General features: G+C 35.4%; 1 protein-coding gene across 1 annotated transcript in view; it reads right to left on the reverse strand.

Moving 5' to 3' along the window:
* Nucleotides 1–5,602: 5,602 nt before the first annotated feature.
* LOC131233451 (serine/threonine-protein phosphatase BSL3-like) overlaps nt 5,603–12,878 on the reverse strand; it is a 32,379-nt gene continuing 25,103 nt past the window's right edge. The window contains exons 19-21 of the mRNA XM_058230158.1: nt 11,917–12,052; nt 11,695–11,834; nt 5,603–6,236 (exon numbers count right to left, since the gene is read on the reverse strand). Coding sequence (XP_058086141.1) covers nt 6,153–6,236; nt 11,695–11,834; nt 11,917–12,052 — 360 coding nt within the window. The 3' untranslated portion in view covers nt 5,603–6,152. The remainder of the gene's footprint in view (nt 6,237–11,694; nt 11,835–11,916; nt 12,053–12,878) is intronic.

The raw sequence follows: 12,878 nt of genomic DNA on the forward strand, positions 1-12,878 counted from the left end.
TCAATAGTGAAATAATTTAATTATTTAAATCCCGATACAACAATGCAAGTTCTATACAAATGTGCAGAAATTCGATGCCGTAAAAATTCAATTCCTGAAATTTACTGAAACATCAAGCTATTTTCTTTGCCCTTTTTTTTTCTAAAAAGAAAATCAAAATTTAGAATCAAATTAATTAATATTATTTAAACCAATTCATTTAAATCAATTACTTTAACACAGATTTAAGGTATAAATCTTAACACCAAATTTCAGAAATAAAAGTTAGATTAAAATCTAACTCTACAAGTTAATCAGATTTAGTAAATGCTAAAATTTAAAAAAGTAGATATTAAGTATAAAGGAATTTGACAATATTAATTTGAAGTCATTATGTCAAATAAATAAATAAATAAATAAATTTTCTAAAATACATAAAATCAAAAAGTTCATAAATGGAAGAGAATCACCCACCTGATATTTGGACCGTCAATTTCTGGACTAAACCATACGCCCACGACCTACTTAGCGTCGCATGCTAGACCTGACCCATGCTTACGCTCTCAACGAGTTTCTCCCACTGACGCAACACATGGCATTAACTTCCTTCTACACTCGCTGGATACGTGAGAAGTTGCGTTTCAGGACACCATCTACCAAAAGAAAATAACACCTAAGTAGTCTATTTAATGAATGGTTTGGATTTCAGGTTAGTCTATTTAACCATGGCTATCAAGGTTTTCTACTGTTCGTGTTGTTGGGCTGATATCGTATATAAGATGAATCACTGTTTTACAATCGAAAATATCAACAATATAAATTTTTATTTCAAATTAATAATTCTAAATATCATTTTGTTAAAACTTTAATAATTCAAATATTTAAATAAAATATTATTTTTACTATTATTTAATTTAGGAATTACGATGAAATAATGTACAAGAAATTTTATTTAAATTCTAACTTTAATTAAATTAATTTTTTTTCACTTAAATAATGTTAAATATTAGCATAAAAATATTTATTATTTTTATTCACTAAATTCTAAAATTAAAATTTTTATTTTATTTATCACATAAACTTAACAAATACACACACACACACACACACACACACATACGCACACATATGTATTGAAATAACTTGATTATTTTATAACAAATTTTAATTTCTTTTTGATAATTCATTGAAAATGTATATTTAGGTTTAATCGATAAATTATTTAAATTTTAATTTAAACAAAAATTTTGAACTACAAAGAAAACATTTTTTTTTTAAGTTTAAAAATCTAATATTATATTTTATTAAAATTTTAATTTAATAAAGTTTTAAATACACATTAATCACTAGAATTCCAAAATATAGAAATCTAATCAATTTAGTTTCAATTCCAAAATTTTGAAAATTTTCTTAAACTTAAGTTCATTTAAATTTAATTTAATTAACTCTTCAAATTTTAGAATTAAAATTTGGATTTTAATCTTTATAGAATAAAAATTATCACACTAATTTATATAATATAACATTAATAATGTAATTAAATTATTATTGATAATTTAAAATTTATTTTTTTTTTTTTTTTTATCTAACTACTTAAATCTAAATTCAGAATTTTATTATTATTTATTTTTAAATCTAAATTGAATAAGGTCAAGGAAGATATTAATTTAGACTTTGAATACTATTACTATTATATAAATTATTTGTTACAACATTATATCAGTATGATTAACCTTATTTTATAATTGACTATCTAAATTAATAAATTTACTTTTGTTTAATACATTTAATATAATTATTATATTACTTTTATGTTAAATTGTTAATATCATCATTTACATAATTTTTTTTTTAGAAATAATAAATTGTATTTATTACAACTTTTATATATTATCAGATAAAACTTTTTTTTTTTACTTATAACATAATCATATAAATAATATTAAATACTTATGAATTAATTATGTAATATAATATTATTTTACACATGTTTACTTTAATTATGTTATATATTTTGTCATTATTTATTTATTTTTGTAACCTACAATTATATTGTATTACTACTATATTATTATGAAATATAATATTTATATTTTACTATTCCTTAATGATCTTATAAACCTTTTTATTTTATTTTATTTTATTATATATCTTATTATATATCATATTAATACTAATTATATATTACAATTATATAATTTATAATTTGTTATTATTATTATATATTTTTTATTTTATTTTCATAATCATATTTGCTTATATATACTTATCAATCTTACATCACTTATACTCACAATTCTGCATAATGAATCATCAATACTTTAAATAATTAATTATATATTCTGTTTGAACTGTAAAATATTGTAGGATATTATAATTTATTTGAAATTTAATTTAATATTTTTTTTCTCGTAACAAAACATTTAAGAATTGATAAAATAATCTTAAATAAACTATTTATTTTATTCTGTAAATTTATTTTATTTTATTTATCTATAAATTATTTCAGTATTAAATATTTAAAAAAGAATAAAATAGAAATTTCTAAATGAGTAGATTCCCTACATAAAAAAATTAACTAACAATAATATTTCTACGAAAATTTGGATTAAATAAATATAATAATAACTGAAAATGATAAATTTCATGTTAAGATCACCTACCTTAAAGTCTGATGATCCGGCCCCGCTTTAATCTCTCTCTCTTGATTTACAGAGCTCTTTCTCTCCTTCACTCAATTTTTTTTTTAATTTGATTGATTCATTTCATTCTTTTTCCTTCTTTTTTTTGATAAATGGATGCGTAATGGAATGGAGGAGTGAGAATTATGGGACGGTTTCATTTAGTGGGAGGTTCGGCGGCCATTACCGTACAAAAGGAAGGAAAGTGGAGAAAGTGGTTTAGTCGTGCGGAAGATATAACTTTTAATTTTTTATTTTATTTTTATTTTTTAAAATATGGTGGGTCCCACTAACAATAATTTAAATCTACTCCGTCCATCATCTCGGCATGGCCAAGAGAAGATATAAGGCAAAAAAATGAGGCTGATCCGAAACTCAGGTGAGCCACACACAAGCGGACGGTGGGGTTGGTTCCCACAAAAAAAATGGGTTGTTCTTGATTTTTATTTTTTTATTTTAACAACAATCTAGTGGTTAAGATCAGATCAATCTCAGTGCACAGTCAATAGTTGATGTTAGCTAGATTTGGATTAGCTAATAGTTAAACACGAGGTCTTAAGTATATGAGTTGAGAGAGTACATTATAAATAAACTTATAAATATTCTACTAAAATCATGTAATCATTAATGACATTAATTAATAGTTCACACTAAGCAAAATGATCACACATCAACGGTCATAATTTACATGAGCCGATAGATGCATGTGTGCATGGGTGCGTGGATGTATGCATGGGTCTATGTGTATATACTCCAATGAAGGCAATTGTACATACATGTATGTGTACGCACGTGTACCAAAATTCTGGGTTATTACATTGCTACTAGTGTTATCGGTATTGTTGAGTTGGAGATAAAAATAATATCGAGAATATTTCGATAATATCGGAGATAATTTGAACATTGGTTACACTTGCATGCAAGTTCTACTCCAATTACATGGACGAGAGTTTCTCTTGAGCTAACACGTATTGGTGGTAGTAACTATACGAACGTGAATGATACGCCATGAAACTTTTCAAATGTTTTCGCTCGTAAAGATCCTATACGATGTCTTGGTGCATCAGTTGAACTCATCGTTTGTTGTAACACTGTTTCAATCGAGACCCAACTTTGGTCTCCATGAGACTATTATGGTGGTTATCTGGCTTTGCCACGTGAATAAGATATGCGACACATGTATCTTGACTATAGGTACTAGTGACTTTACAGATTTTAATCTCATTCGGCCATCAAAGTGACTGAAGAGATCTTCCTTCCCGTCTTTTGTTGAAATTTTATTGCAATGTGGCATCAGCTAAGTCGTTGGATATAGCCTAAACAGGATCGAGCACATCCTATATATGCACTAGGAAATAATTTGACCGGGAGGATCCGACCTCTTTGGTTTTGCAAATTTTCAAATTAGAGAGTGGTAATTATTATTATTATGAGTTATTAATCAGGTGTATTGAGCATACTTGATGTGTCAATGGCATCCTCTCGTACCTTCACGCACGCCATCCGTGTTTAGCCAGGGCCCAAAAAATCAGGCCAATACATGCCTCAAGTCAGCCACCCACACAAACATCAACGGTTGGGAGGAGACCAGCAACCTTGATTCTCACCAGGCCCCACGTTCGAAATGGCCTATTTCTTTATATGCAACCATTTGAGGCAAAGTTTCATATTAATAGATTGAACAGTCTATACACAAGGCCCTCTACGAGAATCAAGGGTGAGCACCCCCTCTCAACTCTTCTTGCTTGTGTGGTCCCCCTGAGTCGTAGACATGTCTGATTTTTTAACCCATTGCTAAACATGGGTGTGCTTGCAAGATGGTCAGAGTGGATGTCATAAACACATCACAGTCGAGTTGAAATTAATAGCCAAATCCACACCAACACCCATTTGACTACACCTAGACCCAGCTGTATCGAGCCGGGTCCAGGTACCCATCAGGTGTACCTAGCCCATACTTGTGGATCACTTCGTTACATTACATAGATTATTGATGAGATGTGCTCGAGCAGAGATGCCGTAGATTAGAAGATCATAAACATCCAATCCATGTCCCCATTCTCCCTGAAAAGGGACCACTGTTATAGCTGTTTCCAGGTCATCGTAGTCATCTAAACCTTATCTCAATTAGGTAGGGCTGCTAGTTCAGGGTGAAAGGGGACCACTGTTATATCTGTTTCCGGGTCGTCGTCATCAACTAAACCTTATCTCAATTAATTAGGGTCGCTAGTTCAGGTATGACTTTGTAAACAACTGTAACAGTGGAATCAGAGGTCAATTGCTGTTTACCCGCCATCTTGTGGTACTTTGACTAATTCCTCATTCCACTTCTATTGTTATTAAAATTGCATTTGATATGATTATAAAGCATCTATCTATAGTTCTAAAGCATCTATGTATAGTCAACCAAAATATTCCACAGAAATAAAATCATTAATGATTTTTTTTTTTAAAGTAAAAGAATAAATAAATGGTAACAAACTAAAGAGGTGGATGATGAGAGATTAAAATTGCAAGTCTCAGATTGACTTGTGGATTTCCATTTTGGGAGCTTCCAAGGGCATCGCTCATCCAGTGGGGCCCATTCGATCAATAGCCTAGATCACCAAACCATGTGACCCACATACATGCAAGATTGATAGACTATTTTGACAAACAGCACACTCATCAGCCATTGGGGCCCAGTAATGATTACCGGGATTTACTTGGATATAAATGTACATGCTACATTCAATCTTGTTCTTGCCTTTCTTTAATGTAAACAACACGGCTTTATTGAGAAAAGAACAATCTGTTGCAGCTCGAGCAGTACCAGAGTGATTCAAGGACATTCGAAGCTCAAATCTAACATGACCATTGGGCCGCATGATCACAGGAGAATAAGTACTTCAAAAAATATCAAACCAATGCATGCCCTCCCTCCGAAAAAACCAACCACCCTATGGAACAAGTCCAATTTCTCTTCTCACACAAAACTTACATTGTACAAACAGTGAAAATTACACAAAGGCAATATGCTGCTGCACATATGGACCATCTATGATACATGATATATCTTCATCATATTCTGATTTGTGGAAGAACACATCTAAACAAAGAAGAAAAGAATTACCTGAAGACTGACAATATCATTCCGGGGAAAAAAACATGGGGACAATCTGCTTGCAGCTCGATATACAAAGGCTACCTTTGGATGGTCAAGGATCTGTTTCAATACATAGCCACTGGACCTGCAGCCGGCAGCTCTAGGTTATGCTTATATAGACATCATACTTTATCAGACCCATCCGTTCCTCACGGTGGAAAGTGGTGTGGTCCAGGAACTCCTCTCAACCTCCAAAACATGAATTGGCACAGGCCCCAGATTGCCAATCACTCTTCCTTAAACCCTCGTGTACTTGAAGGAATGAACAACGATAAATCCGGAAGGTAGCACAAGCTTTTAGGCAGCTGAGGGAGCTTTTAAATGGATATCAACATCAAAAGGTCGTCCTAAATCCAGGCTAGAGAACCCCGATCGTTTGCTGTTTGCGGACGACCTCTGGTTGGTGTTGGTGGTCTGTTAGCATTAAGCTCCTGACCATGCAAAAAACCAACAAATGAGCCAACTTCATAACAAATATGCTATAAAACATTTCCTATGCAGAAGAATTTAAGGCAAGAAAAAGATTGAAACAAAGGTTTGTGAATCTATATGCATGCAGAACCCCGCCCTTTCCCTTTAAGGACACCAAATCCATAAGTTACAAAAGTGGGGGGGGGGGAAGAAGAAGAAGAAGAATTTTATTTTATTTTTTTAAAGAGCTACAGAAATAAATACAATGGAGAATTCAGAGAACAGGTGACTCCAACGTCACTCTGCCACTACCTATCCAGCAGCAAAACCTAGGCACAAACAGCAAAAGACCGGAATACCATGCAATGAGTCACCCAATGACAATTTTCTCCCAACCATTCCAAGACAAAAATGAGATGACCCCTTTAAAATTCTTGTAGCTACAACCAAACGCCATCAACACAATCGGCCGCTGGAGGAAGCCAAGAGAGGATTCTTTGCTGTAAAAAAAAAAATTCTAGCATTCCTCTCTTGCCAAATTCTGAGGCAGATAAGAGCGTGAAGAAGTGAAGAGAAAGATCATTGTCTTTCTCAAGTAGGTAAAACCTTGAATCCACAAGGTAATTTCTTGAATCTACAAGAAAAAAGAGAAAATTATTTTTATTGAATAATGTTTAGTGTGTATTTTACTTTATTTTACAAAAATCCTAATTCAAAATTACCTAAAATAGAAAAATTCTAACCCTAATTGAAAGTTACCCAAAATAGTAAAACTCATCTAAAGCCTAATTTGCTAAAAATAGAGAGTCTAGATAAACCTTACTAGAGCAGTCCTAGCATGATTATAAGTAATTTCTAAAAAAGATGGAAATCTAAAACTCCAAAAATAAGGAAATATGACAAATATCAAAATTACTAAAAATAGTATTTTTTCCTAAAATCCCGTTTTTTAATTGGAAGCGTGTGTTTTCTCCCAAAACAGACAAACGCAACCGACTCTGTGGATCGGTTTACGTCATGCCCTACGTAAGACTGGGCTCAAATCTAACAGACTACTTCCACTTCCATTTGACCTTGTTTTGGTCCAACCATGCTAGGAATGTATCCATGCCACGTCCTACTTCAAATTCCCCATAAGATTGCGAGAGAGAAGAGGTCCAGATTAATTTACCATGCATTGAAAAAGGACCACCAGGCAATCCAACAATGACATTAGGAAAATCTCAAGAAAATGGTCCCACATGGCATGCATAGATTGACTGTGAAGGTATAATTGATCCATACATTCCTCATCCTTTCTAGAAAAAGCACATATTAGGCATCACCAAGTTCCTCTTCTTAAGACCATCAATAGTTTCTTGGTTGTTGCAATGTATACAAATGAACCCTATGAGCGATAGGGGCTTTCCACACTTTGGTGAGCAGGTAGGGAGGATTGCCAGTATCACAAACCTTACAAGAAGAGATTTCGAAGAAAACCCTTCCAGTGACTAACTACTTCCAGCACTTCCTATATTCGCTTGAGTTATCTATGTTAACCTCATGAAGAATACCCTGAAGTAAATCCCTATCTCTTTGTAGTTTAAATTTCTTCAAAGACTCATATACCACAAAATAGAACCCCCCATTAGAGCTGGGCATCAAGTCGAGTCGGACCGAGTTAGGGCTGACCCAACTTGATCTGGTTTTGAAATAGACCTGACCCAAACTCAACCGGACTCGGTACTGAGTCTAGCATGCCTGACCTGATCCAAGTTCGGGTCTAGCCTAGACTAATCCGGACCGAGTGCAACCCGGTCACAAGTACTGAGTCGGGTCGAGTCAGCACCGAGTTGGGTCAGGTGCAGTGGGCTGAAATCACAACTCAAAACATATGTGCACCTGCCGAAATTACAGCCTTTCCATCAGCCACACACACCAGATACACACACACACACACACACACAACGAGTCAGGTTTCGGATCAAGTTGAGTCAGTCTCGAGTGAGAGTTTAGGTCGAGTCACTGGGTGACCCAAACTCAACTCGATTTGAGTTCGAATTAGACAAAGTCTACTCAATTTGGATTGACTCACTCACTCGGTTCGGATCGAGTCAGGTCTGAACGAGTTTGTCGAGTCGAGTCATCCCATGCCCAGCTCTACCCCCCATGGACTCATAACAATCCACAACCTCAACCTCTTTGTTGACTGATAAAGAGTATAGGGAGAGGAAAATTCTCTCATTTAAATAATAAAAAAAAAAAGGCATGAGAGGAAAGAATTTGCCAACAAGATGACAACTAGCCACGCATCCTTCCAAAATTGAATCTCGATTCCATAGCCTACAATGAAGTGAGGCCCTCCGACAAATTGCCAACTTTGCCCGAATTGACCACCCCCTCACAGCCACCTTGCCTCTCAATTAGGCTGATTTCCTTGCACACCTTCGAACACCTGAATACATTTAAATCTTGGTGTTACCATCCACCTTTGCCTCAATCACCTCCCCATCAATGGAAACCCCTCCTAAGACACTCTTCCTCAAGTTAGTCGCCACGTTCAGGTGTCATCATCCTCCAAACTATCTACCCCAAAGCCTCCCACTGCGCCCAAATCAGAGACCTTAGAAATCAACAAGTCCAAGACCTCAGGCACAATTGTTAAAAAAATAAAAAATAAATAAAAATAATAAAAAGAGAGAGAGAGAGAGAGAGAGAGAGAGAGAGAGAGAGAGAGAGAGAGAGGGATAATGGGTCCTCTTGTTGGAGACCTCTAAAACTAGTGAAGAAATCATTAGGGGAACCATTAATCAAAATGGAAAAAGATGTCATACTAATAAGTTCCTTGATCCAAGTCAAGCATTTTCTCCCAAAACACATTCTTTGGAGAGAACATAACAGGAACCCCCAATCCACATGATCATATGCTTTTTCCATATCCACTTTACAAAGAATCCCAGCATCCCCACTCATATATCTCTAGTCAATGACTTCATTTACCACCAAGACGCCATCTCAAATTTGCTTCTTTTTTATGAAAGCCCTTGAAAAGGAGAGATGGCGATATAAGGAGCTCTCTTAGTCTCATAGATAAAGTTTTCACTAATATCTCATAAACCCCTGTTATTAAGCTTATCAATGTAAAGTCCCATACATTCAAAGCGTCCTCGATCGTTAGAATAAAAGTGACGAAAAGTCTCATTAAGGCCTTTACTTGAGATCGCCCAAACATGAAATTCTTTCATAAAAGAACATGATCTACCCTTTAGTGACCTCTATGAAAATACAAAACTGAAAAGACATCAGGAACCAGATCTTATCACTGTCCATATCCAAATCACCTTTATTACCTCTTTTCATTAAACTCTCTCAAGTCAAAATGCTTGATCCTCATGAAGGCTGTCAAGCCTCATTCTGAAGTTCTCTTTCAAGTAGAGGCAGTTATAGAATCTCACAATTGTATATTTAACTCAGGCAGGATCTCCAACAAGGTATTCTGAACACAATCTTTGTGGATGTGGTTCATCATTCTCCCATTCACTACCTCATGAAAAAAGGTAGTGTTCTTGTCCCCCTCCATCAACCAGGTAGCTCTTGATTTTTGCCTCCAGATCGCTTCTTCTCCCCTCAGGATTACTTGGTATTCGGATTTAAGAGATTCTCTTCCCACTTCCCTGCCCTCATCTAATTGCCCATTCTTCCTCTCTATCAAAGTCATTGATTTTACTCAATAACTCTTCCTTCCTCATGACATCTAATCCAATGGGAGCTTTGTTTTATTCCTTCAGTCTTACAATTTATATATTGAAGTTTCTTCATGATTCTATAACTAGCTCAACCTTCAACCTACAATCAACCCACTATTTCAGCACCAAATCCAGAAAAACTTCATGTTCCAACCACAAATTCTGAAATAAAAATGGTATGGGACTTCAAGATGCCAGAAGACTCAAGGAAAACACGAACATGATCCAAAGCAAATCTCGAAAGAACAGACTGGACAACACCAGAGAAATGGCCCTCCAATTCCAGTGAGATGAGAACCCTACCTAATTTTCACATCACTAGCCTTTCTTGGTTGTTTGACCAAGTAAACCACCACAACTTAAAAGGGAAATCAATAAGATTACCAAGCACAAATTCAGAAAATTTTCTCATCAAGGTTGTAATTCTACTTCCCCCCAAATTTATCATAATCAAAGCAAGTAGTGTTGAAGTCACCACCCACACAAAAAGGGAGGTTCCACCTTCTATAAAGCTCTGAAAGTTTTTATTCCATAGCCTGCTCCTCAAGCCTAGGTCATTGGGGCCATAAACCAAGGTTGACAACATTTGAAGAGATCACCCAGCTTGTTGCATTCTAAAGACAACAAGAAAGCTCCTATTGATTCATTATAACAGCTATAGTATCCCTATTCCACATAATTATGATCATCCCTGCCAAACCCTCTGAAGACAAGAAATAGTAACCCTTGTTCAGAATCCCCAAAAGATCATCAATAATTTCTGCCCAAAACGGCTCCCACCTTCTTTCTTTTTGATGACGTCAGGGTGTGCCCACCCCGCCTTTTAATTCTTGAAGCATAACAATATCATCATTCTGCTGATGCAAGAGATCTTTCACCACCGCTCCGCGATCTTGACTAGCAAAACCAAAAATATTCCATGATATTATCTTCATGATTTCACTTTCTTTGATTCCATTCACCTGTTTGCAACCCTTTGAGGTTTTTTTCCCCCTGCCCTTCATAATTAAGGAAAGATGATAAACTGGCCAATTCCCTGTTCTCCTTCACCTCTTCAGCCAGCTCACTTTAATCTCTTTCTTCCAGATCATTAAATAAGTTACTGATCTCCTGTCTCCCCCAAGAAGGCCAAGTCCAAGCCCCTACTGAGATCCCCCACATCAATTAACCACCATGACCCCAGATGCTCATGAAATGATATAGTGAAAATTTCAATCCCTTCAAATACAATACATTGTCTTTCTACACTGCCTGTGGACGTAGTCACCACCTGCACTCAGGCTGGCTTAGACCAAAGAACTGGTCTAAACAGGATCAGAAAATCGCATAGATCATTGGATGGTGAAGAAGAAGATTCAGAGGATATTCAGGGTTTGAGGAGAAAAGGCATACTGCCAAGATCGATTGGACCACAATATGTATACATGCCCACATAGCACAAATATGCAACATCCCTAGCCATTGATCAGTTGCCCCATTGTGTAGTGCACTGGCCCAAAAACAGGCTGGTATACCCATCAGGCAGGCCACAATTGGCAGTATTCTTTTGTACCTGTCCATTTTAAATTTATACACTGGTCCACCTGATGAGCTACAGGCCAGATTTTGGGACCTGGACGCATTTGATGTGCACCATCTGATGAAGGCTTAGATGTTCATGCATACCATGTTGATGCATGTGGCCATGTATACAGGCTAAGATCCACATCAACAGAGACTAGCAAACCCCTTTCTACAAAGCGTCTAGTAGCACCTGCATCCATGTATCTTCAATATGACGCTCTGGTGATGTTTCCGGTGATGTTATAGCTGGTGGCAAGGGATGAATGAGTTTTGGAACAACAACGAGGTCTCTTCCCAGAACTAAGATTGCTCCTGCATTGTTAGCAGTACCTGCAAAGAGGTAGAGAATAAATTATGAGTTGGAATCATCTAGAAAGTTACAGAAAAGAAGACAATGAAAAATGGAGCATACCACAGTAATTGGTGGCTGAGAAAAGAGTTATCAAATGGCCCTGGGCAAAACGCTCAAATCCATCCATCACGCACTCATGTGCACGGACAATCAGCTGTAGATCATTGTTATTGCAGAACTCCATGACACGGTCGGGCTGCATTAATGAGTATGTATTAGAAGAAATAAGCATGCCACGCAGAGACAGGAATAATGACCCGATATTAATTTGCAACAACAATTCAAGGTCCCAAGTAAAATTAATATCGTGGAAATTAAAAGCAGTATATCACAGACCAAAACATACAACCACCATCAGAACATACACTCTGTGGTGAACGACTCAGATTCATATAACCACTCCGTTAAGAATCATCGACATTAACTGTTTCTATGGTTTAAAATCTCTAGACCTCGACATTAACTGTTTCTATGGTTTAAAATCTCTAGACCTAACTTGTTCTGGATGAAGAATAGAGTCATCACATTCAACTTGAGGCTCAACAGAGCTTTCATATTCTTGACTAAAAATTTGTAAAATTGTTTATGGAAAGTTTGAATACTTGGTCGAACAATAAGAATAAGTATCATTATCAAACTACGCATGGATACAGTTAGCATTTTACTACATCTATTTAATAGAATGACATGTTTATCATACGAAGACAGTAATGGTCATGAATAAAAAGAAATATAAATGAGAAAAATTGAACCAAACAAATAGTATATGGTGCTCAAATGTGGAATTTCTATGCCACCTAAAAACTTCCTATGTTCAACACTAACCTCCATTCTAAAAGAAAACAACAAACCCTAGTTCTAATCACCATCATCATAGCTTGTACCAGCTACTTGGTATCTTACTTACAAATCCTATTTATCTAATCAATCCTGAGGCCTATCCTCGTTAAGTGAACAAGTCTCCATATCCCTTCTCACTGCCTCAATCAACATCCTTTTAGGTCTTCTTCTCATCTGGTTTT

Source organism: Magnolia sinica, chromosome 18 (assembly GCF_029962835.1).
Source record: "Magnolia sinica isolate HGM2019 chromosome 18, MsV1, whole genome shotgun sequence".
Classification (NCBI taxonomy): Eukaryota; Viridiplantae; Streptophyta; class Magnoliopsida; order Magnoliales; family Magnoliaceae; genus Magnolia; species Magnolia sinica.